Below are 16,295 nucleotides of genomic sequence, written 5' to 3' on the forward strand. Positions count from 1 at the left end.
GGACCTCCTGTCCCATGATCCTCTCATATCCCTTTTGCCTATCACCTGTCCAGCTCTTGGCTCCATCCACCCCCTCCTGTCTTCTCCTATCATTTTGGATCTCCCCCTCCCCCTCCAACTTCCAAATCTCTTACTCACTCTTCCTTCAGTTAGTCCTGACAAGGGTCTCGGCCTGAAACGTCGACTGCACCTCTTCCTAGAGATGCTGCCTGGCCTGCTGCGTTCACCAGCAACTTTGATGTGAATTACTGTATGAATATTGACTCACCCATATAAATTTACAATTCGCCAGGAAACAATTTAATTCACTCCAGTATAAATTTAGATCGAAATTCTATTGACAAAATATTTTTAAACTAACAAACACAACAATACTATATAAAACAAAATAAAGTAAATGTCCATCACATATAAATAAATAATATTGTGCACGTAATCGTTGGAGCTTATTGTTGAGAATTCAATCCACTTTGATGGTCGGAGGGCCTGAAATAAATTAATACAATATGTATCTAGAATGTAACCCACACTAATAAAAAGTGGTTACGGTGCAGTAATACGGGTAATCGAGGTGAGTGCTGGGCCAACGAATGGTCAACCAGATTTACGGCCAAGGAGAAGAAACTTCTTTAAGATGGCGTGAGGTTTTGTTTTAATAGCCCTGTAAGCTTTCCAGAAGGAAGTCAGCAGTAGTAGTTCAATGCAATGCATAATATAGAAGAAAAACGAAATAGTAATTAAAAATACATAAATTAATTGCAGTATACGTAAATTGAATAGATTAAAATCGTGCAAAAAGAAATATATATTTTAAAAAGTGAGGTAAGGTGCACGGGTTCAATGTCTATTTAGGAATCGTATGGCGGAGGGGAAAAAGCTGTTCCTGAATCGCTGAATGTGTGCCTTTAGGCTTCTGTACCTCCTACCTAATGGTAACAGTGAGGAAAGGGCATATAATGGGTGCTGGAGGCCCTTAATAATGGACGCTGCCTTTCTGAGGTACCGCTCGTTGAAGATGTGCTGGGTAGGCTAGTACCCAAGATGGAGCCGACTAAGTTTACGACCCTCTGCAGCTTCTTTTTCGGTCAGTACTGTGCAGCAGCCCTTCTCTCTCCACCACCCCATAGCAGACAGTGATGCAGCCTGTCAGAATGCTCCCCACGGCCTTTGACCTTTTCTGCTAACTTATAAGACCATAAAAAGATAGAGCAGCAGAACTAGACCATTCGCCCATCGAGTCGGCTTCATCATGGCCGCAATCTCCTGCCTTCTCCTTATATTCCTTTGTGCTCTGACCAGTCACGAATAGAAACATAGAAAATAGGTGTAGGAGTAGGCCATTCGGCCCCTCGAGCCTGCACCGCCATTTATTATGATCATGGCTGATCATCCAACTCAGAACCCCGCCCCAGTCTTCCCTCCATACCCCCTGACCCCCGTAGCCACAAGGGCAAATAAATAAATATCTATAAATATACCCAATCACTTGGCCTCCATAGCCGGCTGTGGTAACGAATTCCTAGCTAAAGAGATTCCCCCTCATCTCCGTTCTAAAAGAACGCTCCTCCTTTGAGAGGCTGCGCCCTCTGGTGCTAGACCCCTGCCGTAGGAAACATCCTCTCTATCGAGGCCTTTCAACATGCATTTTGCTTTCCTCACCACCTGACATTTCGCGGTAATTTTCACATATCAAACCCCTCCCATGTTACTGTCCTTCACCACATTGACGAGCAGCTAAAGATCTGCCTCTCCAAGACACCACCACCCTGCACTTCCCGCTGGTCAGGAGATGCAAGCCCGCTTCCTGACAGATCGGAAGTTCGTAATATCACCGGCTGGTTGCTCTTTACTGAGCAGCCAGTGAAGCCGCCGGGCTGGGAAACCCTGCTGTTTATTTCGCTGCGACCGCGAGTGCTGTGGAGAATATATGGAGCAATGGAAGTCATCTAGCTCCCATGACCGGACCTCGACCTGGCCTTTGTTCGGTGGCGTTTTCCGGAACTACCGTCCCTGGCCCATGATATTGGTTTGCGGTGGATTAGTCGTATTCTACTTATGCCGGAAGCATGGAATCTCTTTTCGACAAATCGCCAGACTAAACCTTTATCGGTCGTGTATCCGACTAATCAAGTACTGCTACCGGTACTTTGTACCGCAGACCGTCCATTGCCAAGGTGGGACTGGGACACAGCAGTGTAGGTTCGGGGATGAACCATCTCAGAGCCGGGGGGCGAGGGTACGCGGAGATGGTGCGAGAGTCTAGATCCAGGGTGTCATTTCATGCCGGAATGGGTGAGAAGAGGGAGAGGAACCTCGGGAATTCTCTGCGCCGGCGGAGCTGGAGGACGGTCCGCTGGTGGGTGGGTATGTATGGGGGGGGGGGGAGGGAGGGGTATATATAACGAACGGAGGAGTTGAGGGTGGTGAAGGGACAGGCTGGGAGTTCATTGGTCGAGCTGAATAGGCTGACTGGAGTTCAGTGCAACTGCTGGCTGGGGGCCGTTGATTCAGTGGGTGGGCACTTTGATGTGGAGAAGCCTAGTAGTTTGGAAAGGGTTCGTTTGTAGCCTATGGCTGCAAAAGGGAGAGGGAGGGTTGAGACTGAAGGAGGAGGGCGGGAGATTGTGGAATGCTCCAGAAGTAAGGGTAGCCAAAAAAGCATTGCATGAAGTGAAAGACCTGAAGTAATGGGGGACAACAAATTGAGGAAAATGGGTGAATTGGAGGAATTTATAGTTCTGTATAAAATTAAAGATCAGAAGAAAGGAGCCCTTAATCCTTTGAAAGTGGCAGCAGCATGAGAGAACTAAATAGGTAAAGGATTACAGGCCAAGATTTTGTCTAATGGATTGCTGAAAATTTGTTGCAAAGATATTGACCAAAATAACAATGCTACAATGGTGGGAAAATTGGTTGTGAAAGTGGAGTGTATTACTCTGAAAGAAAGGAAGGGAGTTAAGGGGATAGTATATGGTATTTGGTTTGGCATGACTGAAAAGGAAATTTTGGTGGTCGAGTGATTGAAGCCAAAGGATTAAAATCGAGAGAAGGTGGTAATTGGGATTCCCCTGTTCTTCTGGTTTTTGCAGGTGATGTTCTTCCAACTAGAGTCTATCTTGGGTGCATGTCTTATCAAGTTAGAGAATACATTAGACCTCCCTTACGCTGTTATAATTGCCAGAGATTTGGACACGTTGCTGGTTCATGTCGGGGTAAAAGAAGATGTATGAAATGTGGAGAGGATCATGATATTAAAGCATGTAAGGCAGCGGTGCCTAAATGCAGTAACTGTGGAGGGGATCATATAGCGGCGTTCAGAGGATGTGAGTATTTTAGTAAGGCAAAGCAGATTCAGGATGTTAGTATCCAACAAAAAATATCATATGCTGAGGCAGTAAAGAAAGTTGATAGAGAGCAAAGGATAAGTAAAGAGAAGATTGGAATGATGGGGAGTCAGTTCATTCCGAGTTCTCCAACTATGGTTCCTTCAGGCATGTTGTTGATGACTAAAGAGTCTTTTTTGGCATTTGTTGTTGATGTACTGGTTGGGGCTAAAACTACAGCCAAGAGGTCGGATATGATAAAAGTAGTTGTTGGAGCTGCAGAGAGATTCCTTGATATAAAACAGATTTCGCCATAAAAATTACATGAGTGCAGGTGGGTGGGACTAGGTGAGAATAAGAGTTTGGCACGGACTAGAAGGGCCAAGATGGCCTGTTTCCGTGTTGTAATTGTTATATAGTTATATGGTTATTTGACAGACAAACAATCACTGAATACTTCCCAGTTGTCAGGATCAGAGAGTACGGAGGAGCTTTATGCGGATGAAGAGGCCAATAATTAGTATTTGGATGTTTTTAATATTACAATGGAATGCAATAAGTTTATCTGCAAATGGTCAAGAATTAAAAAGATTTGTTGGAACTTTTAAAGACAAGCGTGATTTGATCTGTATACAGGAGATGTGGTTAAAGCCTCATTTAGATTTTGTGATCCCTGGATATGATAGTTTGAGAGCTGACAGAACAGGTAAATCTGGTGGAGGGTGTGCAACTTTCATACAAATAGGACTCCAGTTTAGAAGTCTTGATTTTAAATCTAACCTTGAAATTGTGGCTGTGGAGGTTTGGAGCTCTCGTGGTCAAATAAATTTGATTAACTTTTATAATCCAGGTAATGTGATGTTATCAGATTTGGATTAAATTATGAATAAGGTAAGATCCCCAGTAATCTGGGTTGGAGATTTCAATGCCCATAATCCTATATGGGGTAGTGAACGTAAAGATAGTAATGGAGCGATAATAGAGGAGTTTCTAGATAAATACAACATGGTACTGCTAAATGACGGAAGGTCTACAAGATTTAATATTGTAAAGAATACTTGTAGTCACTTAGACTTATCTATCACTTCCTCAAATTTAGCTAGGGTTGGGGAATGGGATGTTATGGACAGATACACACTAGGAAGTGATCACTATCCTATATTATGTAGATTTGGTAGAAATTTGATAGTAGAAGTTGAGGAGAGGTCTGGTAGGTATAATTTTTCTTTGGCCCATTGGGATGAGTACCAGGAGAAAGCTATGGATATAATAGAAGAGATTAATAGCGAGGGCTCCATAGACGATTGGAATGAATCCCTCTGTTTTATAATTCATTCAGTTGCTCAGTTGACTATTCCGCTACGGAATGTACTTAAGGCTCGAGCATTAGTTCCGTGGTGGAATAAAAATTGTGATATAGCAGTAAGAAACAGAAATAGAGCTTGCAGAAAATTAAGAAAGTGTTAGATAATGTTATGGAGTATAAAAAGGAAAGAGCAGTAGCAAGGAGAGTAATTAAAAATGCAAAGAGGGATAGTTGGAGAAGATTTTGTGGAACCCTGGGCCCTGAGACACCTATAAAGCAGCTATGGACAATAATTCACAGAATGTCAGGGATGTATAGGAAACCATCTATCCCAGCTTTGCTGGAAGGAGATATTGAAGCTGTAACCAATAAGGAAAAGGCTGATATGTTTGTAGAGGTGTTCCAAGCATTACACAGTTCTGGAGAGTTAGATGATTTGAGAAAGGAAATTATGTTAAAGGAAAGTTGGAAATTGGACAAGAGTTTGGATGATAATAGTTCCATAAATGTGTTTTTCTCCCTTCAGGAATTACAGGAAGCTGTCCAATCAGGTTCAAACACTTCTTCTGGTAGGGATGGACTGTGTTATGAATTGCTTAAGCATTTAGATGACTCTGTATTAACAGAAATTCTAGCATTCTTTAATTCAGTGTGGAAAGAAGGAAAATTACCAGTAGAATGGAAGCATGCGGTGGTAGTTCCAGTTTTAAAGCCAGGTAAGGACGCTTCTACGCCTAGTTCGTATTGGCCTATAGCTTTAACGTCAGTGCTTTGTAAAACTATGGAACGAATGGTCACCAACAGACTTGTTTATTTTTTGGAAAATAAGGGACATTTTGCTGCCTATCAAAATAGTTTTAGAACTGGAAGATCAACAATGAAATCTGTTGCCCTTTTGGATCATGATATTAATAAAGCCTTTCAAAATAGAGAAGTAATGGTAAGTGTATTTCTAGATATTGAAAGAGCATATGATCTTAGCTGAAGATTTTTACTGATGGCTCAGTGGACCCAGAGAGCAGTAGGGCAGGATTTGGGATATATGTGTCTCAACTTGGAGTTAAGATTGGTCACTGGGTTTCAGATGGTGTTTCTGTCTTTGCAACAGAATTATTAGCGATCCTCTGGGCCTTATGGTGGATAGAAGACACTTGACCATGTAGGGTTATCATCTGCTTGGATTCTGCTGCTGCTTTAGAGGCTATAAAAGGGAGTAAATCAAAAGCTCATCCTGACATAATTATTGAGATTCTCTTTGTGTTGTTTAGAGTAGGGAAAATGGGTTATGCAGTTAGATTTTCATGGATACCTGGGCATGCTGGGGTGGATGGAAATGAAATTGTGGATGGCATTGCAAAGTCTTCCTTACAGAGCAGGCAAGTAGAAATTAGAGTTCCCCTAGGAGAGCAGAATTGAGAAGTAGGATTGAAAAAGGTATAGAGAGGAAGTGGCAGGAGGATTGGAAAAATGAATTAAGGGGCAGGCATTATTTTTCTAGTCACCCACTAGCTAAAAATGTCTCAGACTGTTACCTTTTATGTCGTAGAGTTATGGTGAAATTAACAAGACTTAAGTTGGGGCATTGTGGGCTACACAGGAAAGCATCCTACTGGATTATGTGACTGTGGTAGTCCAGAAACAGTCCAGCATGTTTTGCTGAGCTGTAATTGATACAAAATTGAAAGAAGCATTTTGTTCAAGAGGCTATCTGGCTTAAATTTATTTTGGTTTTTTATTAAATCTTTGTTTGGCCATCAAGAGAATCAACATCTGATTGAAGAGTCTATTATTCAGTTTATACCTGAGACTAGGTTGTATTCGAGAATTTGAGTTCTTTGAAGTCCTATAATTAATTATACATCCTGCGGAGGGCTGTAATACGCCTAGATGCATCTAAACAGCCGGACATAGTAGTAGTAGTATTAGTAGTAGTAGCAGTAGTAGTATTAGTAGGAGTATTAGTAGGAGTACTACTACTACTGGGACAGAAGTTGAGATCTGGGGCAGATCATGTTGAATGATGGGAAAGGTTACTGGCCGATTCGTGTTCTTGTGAAGGGAGAGGCACAGGAGGAGCTGAGCAGGGTCCGGTCAGGGAGGGTGGAAGGGATTGTGATGGGGACCTGTGGATGTGAAAGAAGGTGACGATGGACATGTTGTGTTTTGTACCAGTGGAGTGTTATGGTCAGGGGGAAATTCACCACGAAATTGTGAAAAAACTGAACATTACTGAAGAACCAGGGGCTCCACTTATTCTCTTTGTCTACAAAGTGTCCCGTGAAACTGAGGATCTCCGCAACGCTCTGCAGTGGATTGAAGGTAGGATCTTCATTCGAGCCTCTGGAGATTTCAGTGTGTCTTTGTCCCTTGTGCCAAGGAACACTCCCAGTGCAGCACCGGGGGTGCCCTCCCCCCTCTGCTCTCTCGGTTGGATTGAATTCCTGTTTTCAAGTAGCTGAGTTATTCCAGGCCTCCTAGGCCAGTGTCCATCCCTGATCCAATACTTCAGTGGGTTATGGAGCTAATAGTTTCAGTAAGACATCCTGGGATGAAGCTGGAGAGATCTTTACATTCACGATGGACTGAATGTTTCCATCTATGATGGAAGGTCCTTTGAGAGGTTTATTCTCAGCAGTGATGTGGAATGTGCTACCAGAAAAGGACAGTTGAAGCAGATTTAACAAAACCTGACGGAATAACAAAGCGCACATGGAGGCCCTGGGAAAAGACAGTCCAATCAAAGGCAGATTGTTATCTAAATATAGTCAGACTGCAAATGAATGAAGAACAGAATGACTTTGGTGTTCAGGTGCATGAGCGGGCAGGTCAGATGCCAAGTGGTCTATTGTAAAGAGGTTGGCATTGGAGAACAGGGAGGTTTCTTTGCAGTTGTACGAGATGTTGCTGAGGGCACACAGATTTGGTCCCCTCACCTAAAATATACTTAGAGGCCACTTTATTACGCACATCTACTTGTTCATGCAAATATATGGCAGCAACTCAGTGCTCAATAGAGGTCAAGAGGCTCAGTTGTTGTTCACACCAAATATCAGAATGGGGAAGAATTATGACGCAAGTGACTTTGACCAATGGAATGATTGCTGGTGCCAAGGTTTACAGAGAATGGTGCAACAAACAAAACAAAACTTCCAGCGGGTGGCAGTTGTGTGAGTGAACGTGCCTTGGTCAGAGGAGAAAGGCCAGACTGTTCAGGCAGACAGTAATGTGACAGTAGCTCCCATAACCATGCATAGAACGAAGAGCAGTACAGTACAGGAGCAGGCCTTTCATATCACAATTTTGTGCCAAGCCAGCTAAAAAGTAACTCAAAAACACCCAAAAAAACTAATCCCTCCTACCTACACAATGTCAATTTCCCTCCATCTTCCTCACATTCAGGTGCCTATCCAAATGCCTCTTAAAAGCCTGTAATGTATTTACCTCCACCTCCCAGACAGCACACTCCAGGCATCCACCACTCTCTGAGTAAAAAATTTACTCTCACATCCCCTTTCAACCTACCTCTAACCTTCAATGCATGCCCCCTGGTATTAGATATTACAGCCCTAGGAAACAGATACTTCCTGTTTATTCTATGCCTTTCATGATCTTATAAACCTCTATCAGATCTCCCCTCAGCCTCCGAGGCTCCAAAGAAAACAGCCCAAGTTTATCCAGCCTCTCATGATAGCACATGCCCTCTAAACCGGGCAGCATGGTAAACCTCTTCAGCACCCTCTCCAAAGCCTCAATGTCCTTCCTATAGTGAGGCAACCAGAACTGTATGCAATACTCCAGATGTGGCTTAATCAGAGTTTTATAAAGTTGCAACATAATCTTTTAACCTTTGAACTTTGCCTCAACTCATAAAAGCCAGCATTCCATAAGCTGCCTTAACCACATCGAGGAGCTATGAACTTAGACTTCAAGATCTCTCTGCTCAACAACACCTCTGGCCTAAGTAAGTCCCTTCAACCACTACCCTCTGTCTTCTATGCACAAGCCAGTTCTGAGTCCAGACAGTCTGTTTGTCACGGACCCCTGGCATCTTAATCTTCTGGATCAGCCTTCCATGAGGAATTTTGTCAAATGCCTTACTAAAATCCATGTAGACAATATCTACTGCCCTACCCTCAACAATCTCTCTCAGCACCTTGTCAAAAAACTCGATTGAGTTAGTAGGACACGACCTGCCCCACACAAGGCTATGTTGAGTCTCCCTAATGGGCCATGGGTTTCAAATTTTCATATACCCTATCCCGAAGAATCTTCTCCAGCAATTTTCCTACAACTGACGTAAGACTCACTGGTCAATAATTCCCAGGATTTTCCCGTGTTCCCTTCTTAAATAAGGTACAGCAATAGTCGCTTGTCAGTCCTCTGGGACCTCGACTGTGTCTAGAGAGGACACTAAGATACTGGTCAAGCAAGGTTCCAGCAATCTTGCCTTTTGCCTCCTTCAATAACCTGGGTAAATCCTATCAGGCCCTGGGGACATCCATCTTAATACTCATTAGGAGGCCCAACACTTACTCCTCCTTGACCTCTATGTGCCTGAGTATATTTATGCACTCAGCACCGATCTCCTGATCCTCCTTTTCCTTGGTAACTACTGAAACAAAGTACTCATTAAGTACAAACAACAGGAATTCTGCAGATGCTGGAAATTCAAGCAACACACATCAAAGTTGCTGGTGAACGCAGCAGGCCAGGCAGCATCTATAGGAAGAGGTGCAGTCGACGTTTCAGGCCGAGACCCTTCGTCAGGACTAACTGAAGGAAGAGTGAGTAAGAGATTTGAAAGTGGGAGGGGGAGGGGGAGATCCAAAATGATAGGAGAAGACAGGAGGGGGAGGGATAGAGCCGAGAGCTGTACAGGTGATTGGCAAAGGGATACGAGAGGATCATGGGACAGGAGGTCTGGGAAGAAAGACAAGGGGGGGGGACCCAGAGGATGGGCAAGGGCTATATTCAGAGGGACAGAGGGAGAAAAAGGAGAGTGAGAGAAAGAATGTGTTTATAAAAATAAGTAACAGATGGGGTACGAGGGGGAGGTGGGGCATTAGCAGAAGTTAGAGAAGTCAATGTTCATGCCATCAGGTTGGAGGCTACCCAGACGGAATATAAGGTGTTGTTCCTCCAACCTGAGTGTGGCTTCATCTTTACAGTAGAGGAGGCCGTGGATAGACATGTCAGAATGGGAATGGGATGTGGAATTAAAATGTGTGGCCACTGGGAGATCCTGCTTTCTCTGGCGGACAGAGTGTAGATGTTCAGCAAAGCGGTCTTCCTGCTTTCTCTGGCGGACAGAGCGTAGATGTTCAGCAAAGCGGTCTATTAAGTACCTCACTTATATTTTCCGCACTCAAGCAAATATTCCCCTCTTTATCTTTAAATGGTCCCACCCTTTCTCTGGTTATCCTCTTGCTCATGATCTATGTATAGAATGCCCTGGGATTCACCTTAATCCAAGTTGCCAAGGACTTTCCACAGCCCCTCCTGGCTTTCCTAAGTCCTCTCTTTAGTTCTGGGTCCCCCCCCCCCCCGCCTTTCCTCTCCCTGGGCCTCCTGTCCTATGATCCTCTCACACTCCTTTTGCCTATCACCTGTCCAGCTCTTGGCTCCATCCGTCCCCGTCCTGTCTTCTCCTATCATTTTGGATCTCCCTCTCCCCCTCCCACTTTCAAATCTCTTACTAGCTCTTCTTTCAGTTAGTCCTGACGAAGGGTCTCGGCCTGAAACGTCGACTGTACCTCTTCCTAGAGATGCTGCCTGGCCTGCTGTGTTCACCAGCAACTCTGATGTGTGTTGCTTAAAGTTATTTTGGAATTTTTTTTCTGACAAATCCACATCAGACATGTGGAAGGTGTTTAAAGATCAATTGCACAGAGTACAGGAAAGGTCTGTTTCTGTTTGAAGAAAGGATGGGGATGGAAGGATAAGAGAACCTTGGATGTTCAGAGAATTGATGAATCTAGTCAAGAAGAAAAAGGAAAAGTATGTACAGCTTCAGAACGATCAGAAGCCAGAAAAGAACTGAAGAAGGGAATTCCAAAAGCACAGAGGGGCCAGGAAACGTCCTTGGCCAGTAGGATTAAGGTGAATCCCAAGGCATTCTATACATACATCACGAGCAAAAGAATAACTAGGGAGAGGGTAGGACCACTCAAGCATAAAGGCTTGGAAGTGGAGAATTTGAGTGAGGTACGTAGTGAGTACTTTGCTTCATTATTTGCCGAGGAAAAGGACACGGAGGACCAGGAGATCAGTGCTGAATGTATAAATACATTCAGATGTTTAGATATCAAGGAGGAGCAAATGTTGGGCCTCCTAATGAGTATTAAGGTGTGAATGCCCCTATAGCCTAATGGGATTTACCTCAGGTTATTAAAGGATCCACAAAGTGAGATTGTTGGGGCCTTGACCAGTATCTTCATGTCCTCTTTAGCCATAGGCGAGCACCCGGTTGACTGGCAATTGGTTAATGTTGTACCTCTATTTGAGAATGGAACAAGGAAAAATCCTGGGCTTTATAGACTGGTGAGTCTCACGTCAGTTGTAGGGAAATTGCTGGAGAGAATTCTTAGGGATAGGATATGAGTATTTGGAAACCTAATTAGGGAGAGCCAGCATGGTTTTGTGTGAGACAGTTTGTGTCTGACCAACTTGATTGAATTTTATGACAAGGTGAAAAGAGAGATTAATGATGTTAGGGCAGTGGATGTTGTCTACATGGATTTTAGTAAGGTGTTTGACAAAGTCCCTCATGGGAGGCGAATCCAGAAGATTAACCTGCATGGGATCTGCAGCGAATTGGCTGTTTGGATTCAGAACTGGCTTGCGCATGGAAGACAGAGGGTAGTGGTTGAAGGGACTTATTCGAGCTGGAGGTCTGTGATTAGTGATGTTCTGTGGGGATCTGTGCTGGGACCTCTGCTGTTTGTGATGTATATAAATGACCCGGATGAAAATATAGATGGGTGGGTTAGTAAGTTTGTGAATGATACTAAGATCAGTAGAGTTGTGGATAGTGTAGACAACTGGCAAAGAATACCACACGATATAGATCAGTTGCTGTTTGGGCAGAGAATTTGCGGATGGAGTTTAATCCAGATAAATATAAGGTGTTGCACATTGGTAGGGAAAATACAGAGACACTACACAAGATCGTTATTAGTGTTGCCAAACAAAGAGACTTTGGCATCCAGGTTCATAGGACTTAAAAGTGGCTACACAGATCAATAAGGTGGTTACGAAGGCTTATGAAATGCTTGCTTCTATTAGTCAAATCACTGAGTTCAAAAGTCAAGAAGTTACGTTGCAACTTAATAAAACTCTGGTTAGGCCACATCTGGAATATTGCATAGAGTTCTGGTCGCCCTACTATAGGAAGGATGGTGAGGGTTTGGAGAGGGTGCAGAAGAGGTTTACCAGTTGCTGCCTGGTTTAGCGGACACGTGCTATCAATATTCCTTGGAGTTGAAAGGAATGGGGGCATTAGATCCTCAGAAGGCTTGGCAGGGTAGATGTTGAGGTATTTCCATCAATGGGAGAGTCAAGATCAAAGAACCTTCCAGCACAAATGGCAATCACGAATCAGTGGGGAGACCAGACCTGGAGCATCAGAAATAAAGGCATCTCTGGGCAGCACAGACACAATGAATTGAACCTGGGATGAGCAGCTGCTGGGGAGAGGTTGAGGAAGATTCAATCAGAACACACTGGAGTTCAGAAGAAAGAGTTGTGATCACACTGATGCATCAAAGAGCTGAGGAGATCGGAGTTGGGGAGGTGAGGGGTTAGAGGAATTGGAATAGGGTCATACAACCAGGACGACGAGGTCAGCTTCCTGGTTCAGGTTTTGTGCTTTTGTAGCATTGCCTTAAGGTACAGGGGTTAGTTGGTAATAAAAAGACTGAAGTGAAGCCATTTAATTTATTTACATGACAGGTAATACAGGGAGGGAAAAAGAAGACATCTGTGCTGTGATCCTGCTGGAAAAGTGCTTGGGTAAACAGAATTTGTCGATGGCAGTTGCTCACCAGGGAGTGTTTGGTACTAACTCGGTGGTTGTGCGAATTTTCTGGGAGCAGCAGCGGAACTCATCGGGTAAGATTCTAAAGGATTCCAGCAACAAGACAGCGATGGCCAAAGTCAGAGAGAAGATTATGGAGAGGCAGGGTGAGTAAAATTTTCAAATCATGCTTTTGAACAATTTGTTAATTGCAGTGCATGTGGAGCTGCTGCCCTTGTGCCTCTGGGCAATAGAGTTGTGGGCTTGGGAAGTGACGTTGGAGAATCCTGTTGCAGATGTGACGTAAGAACTCTGCCCTGTGGCATTGTGGGTGGGCCAACCCCTTCTCCGTCTCATTGATCTAATGGTAACGGAGAAAGAACTGGTTAATAGAAACTCTCCTTGTCCTTTGGAAAGTGTAAGTGCTGACTGACCTTATCTGCTCCGCTGAAGCACTCTGAAGGGAAAGGGTGCAGCCAGAAGTCTGCTCACCAATGACATCTCAAGTTGGAAATGTGAGGAGGTCCTGAAGACAGATTTTGGGGGGCTAGGTAGAAAGCTGAAAAACAGGCCCTCCAGGGCTAGCCATGTGCCAGAAAGGATAAGAGAAAGATGATTTGGCAGGGCTGAGGAGCTGATGCAGGGGTCATTGGGACCTCTTCTGGGGAAGGTAATATCTGTACAAAAGGGACGGTTACACCCGAACTTGAGGGGGACCCGTATCCTTGCGGGCAGATTGCTAGACCTGTTTGGAAAGGTTTAAACTGACTTGACAGGGAGGTGGTAATCGGAGTTATAGGGCTGAGGTTGGAGTAGTAGAGGTTCCTGGCAGGGAGAGGCTGTTGATAGGTCAAAACTCCTGTCAATAGGATGGGATGCAATGTAAAAGGGGAACAAAATCAAAAAGGGTGAATACAAGACTGAAATTTTAATATTTAATTGTGCACAGTATACAGAATAAGGTAGATGAACTTGTATCACAGTTACAGATTGGCATGTATAACGTTGTGGGCATCACTGAATCATGGCTGAAAGAAGATTATAGCTGGGAGATTAACGTCCAAGGATACACGTTGTATTGAAAGGACAAGAAGGTAGGCAGAGGGAGTGATGTGGCTCTGATGGTAAAAATGAAATCAAATCATTAGAAAGAAATTACATAGGATCAGAATTGTTGTGGGTAGAGTTAAGGAACTGCAAGGGTAAAAAGACCCTGATTAGAGTTGTACCCAGACCCCCACCAAACACTGGGAAAGATGTGGTATACAAATTATAATAGAGATAGAAAATGGATGTCAAAGGGCAAAATGTGGGATAGTCATGTGGGAATTCAATATACAGGCAGCATCAGAAAGGGTTCAAAGGAGGTTCACAAAAATGATTCCGGGATTAAAAGGCTTATCATCTGAGGAGTGTTTGATGGCTTTGGACTTGAATTCACTGGAATTCAAAAGAATGCGGGGATATCTCATTGGTGGTAGAGGCTAATACATTAGGAATATATCTGAAATGCTTATATAGGCACATGGATGAAAAAAATGGAGGATCAGAGCTTTATCTGACCTCTCAGTGACAGTCTTGTATGAATGACCCTGCGTCCAGTCCAAGCACAAGTGGAAGCATCTTCTCCCATCAAACCCATCTATAGCAGTGGGACCCTTCCCCAGGAAAACCCTGAGGCTTCCCTTTCCCAGCCTGGTCAGTGTCCCTAGGTGTTCACTACTCCTTGTGAACCTTCTGCAGCACCATAGTGAACAGAACGTGGTCTGTTAGGCTCTTTACAATGCACAGGGGGTCCAGTGGGGAAGTGTGTATCACCTCTGTGTTTCCACACAGTGATGTTCCTGCACTGAGCTCCCACTCCTGTAAGGTGGAAAGTCAGTCTGTATACAGCTGATGGAGCTCTTTGTATTTCCTGTTCCAGGAAGTCCCGCAGGAGGAGGGCATTGATCTACTGACCCACCCATCGTTCGGGGAATCTGCTGACCAGGCCAGTTCCTCTCCACATCTGCCCTGACCTGCTCTTGGCTCATCACTGAAGATAACTGATCTGGGTCTCAGAAGCTCTGACTCCAGAAACAAACCGCAGACATTCATCTGAGCAAGGGTGTCTGATCAATTATTATATTGAAAGTGTCATGTGTTCTCTTTGCTTCCCTACCGATGGGTAATAAAAGCGTGGTGTGACTCCTGTAATGTGTACTTCCTTGCTGTTGATGAAAATTACCCTGAACAGCCCACATTAGGACAGAGCCCCAAGAATGGACTTGGTAGCACTCTTCCACAATGCAATTCTGCTGACAGTTCAACAGTGTGACCCATGTCTCTGTCCCCACCCATGCTGAGATTATCAGCACTCTCTGCCTTTATCACCAGTGACACCCCTCTTCTCCAGGCTGGGACAGCCAGGATTGACGGGAGTGGAGTCTGGTGCTGAAATGTTCAGCTCTATGACAGTGCCATGTATCAGACTCTCTTCCTGCCCACTGAGGGATTTGCTTGCGCTGGAGGCCAACCTTTGGTTGTACGCAGACTGGTAGCTGCTGACGGTGTGAACTGCAGTCCACACTGTCCATCCTGCTGGCACCGACTGGCACTGCGGTCCACACTGTCCATCCTGCTGGCACCGACTGGCACTGCAGTCCACACTGTCCATCCTGCTGGCACTGCGGTCCACACTGTCCATCCTGCTGGCACCGACTGGCACTGCAGTCCACACTGTCCATCTTGCTGGCACTGACTGGCACTGCAGTCCACACTGTCCATCCTGCTGGCACCGACTGGCACTGCAGTCCACACTGTCCATCCTGCTGGCACCGACTGGCACTGCAGTCCACACTGTCCATCCTGCTGGCACCGACTGGCACTGCAGTCCACACTGTCCATCCTGCTGGCACTGCGGTCCACACTGTCCATCTTGCTGGCACTGCGGTCCACACTGTCCATCCTGCTGGCACTGCAGTCCACACTGTCCATCCTGCTGGCACCGACGGGCACTGCAGTCCACACTGTCCATCCTGCTGGCACTGTCGGGCACTGCAGTCCACACTGTCCATCTTGCTGGCACCGACTGGCACTGCAGTCCACACTGTCCATCCTGCTGGCACCGACTGGCACTGCAGTCCACACTGTCCATCCTGCTGGCACCGACTGGCACTGCAGTCCACACTGTCCATCCTGCTGGCACCGACTGGCACTGCAGTCCACACTGTCCATCCTGCTGGCACCGACTGGCACTGCAGTCCACACTGTCCATCCTGCTGGCACCGACTGGCACTGCAGTCCACACTGTCCATCCTACTGGCACCGACAGTCCACACTGTCCATCCTGCTGGCACTGCAGTCCACACTGTCCATCCTGCTGGCACCGACTGGCACTGCAGTCCACACTGTCCATCCTACTGGCACCGACAGTCCACACTGTCCATCCTGCTGGCACTGCAGTCCACACTGTCCATCCTGCTGGCACCGACTGGCACTGCAGTCCACACTGTCCATCCTGCTGGCACTGCAGTCCACACTGTCCATCCTGCTAGCACCGACGCGCACTGCAGTCCACACTGTCCATCCTGCTGGCACCGACTGGCACTGCAGTCCACACTGTCCATCCTGCTGGCACTGCAGTCCACACTGTCCATCCTGCTGGCACTGC

At 45.4% G+C, this 16,295-nt stretch overlaps 1 protein-coding gene across 2 annotated transcripts; it reads left to right on the forward strand.

Annotated features, from left to right (window-relative positions):
• Positions 1–1,653: 1,653 nt before the first annotated feature.
• On the forward strand, positions 1,654–14,839 carry LOC134341175 (uncharacterized). 2 transcript variants are annotated; one of them, XM_063038976.1, is made up of 4 exons: positions 1,654–2,174; positions 6,802–6,948; positions 12,580–12,810; positions 14,568–14,834. In XM_063038976.1, the coding sequence occupies exons 1-4, from the start codon at positions 1,928–1,930 to the stop codon at positions 14,591–14,593; spliced, it is 651 nt and encodes a 216-aa protein (XP_062895046.1). In that variant the 5' UTR covers positions 1,654–1,927; the 3' UTR covers positions 14,594–14,834. The 2 variants fall into 2 exon arrangements, with proteins under 2 accessions (XP_062895046.1, XP_062895048.1); XM_063038978.1 differs by lacking the exon at positions 1,654–2,174 and adding an exon at positions 2,207–2,364 and having other exon boundaries at positions 14,568–14,839.
• The last annotated feature ends 1,456 nt before the right edge of the window (positions 14,840–16,295 follow it).

Source organism: Mobula hypostoma (genome assembly GCF_963921235.1).
Source record: "Mobula hypostoma chromosome 8 unlocalized genomic scaffold, sMobHyp1.1 SUPER_8_unloc_2, whole genome shotgun sequence".
Taxonomy (NCBI): Eukaryota; Metazoa; Chordata; class Chondrichthyes; order Myliobatiformes; family Myliobatidae; genus Mobula; species Mobula hypostoma.

What these genes read in the sequence shown, in the direction of transcription:
- LOC134341175 (XM_063038976.1), top strand. Translation starts at nt 1,928, where the DNA reads ATGGAGCAATGGAAGTCATCTAGCTCCCATGACCGGACCTCGACCTGG. An exon ending in CGCTCTGCAGTGGATTGAAG is followed by an intron (nt 6,949 to 12,579) that starts GTAGGATCTTCA and finishes TTTACATGACAG; the next exon opens with GTAATACAGGGAGGGAAAAA. An exon ending in GAAGATTATGGAGAGGCAGG is followed by an intron (nt 12,811 to 14,567) that starts GTGAGTAAAATT and finishes TTCCTGTTCCAG; the next exon opens with GAAGTCCCGCAGGAGGAGGG.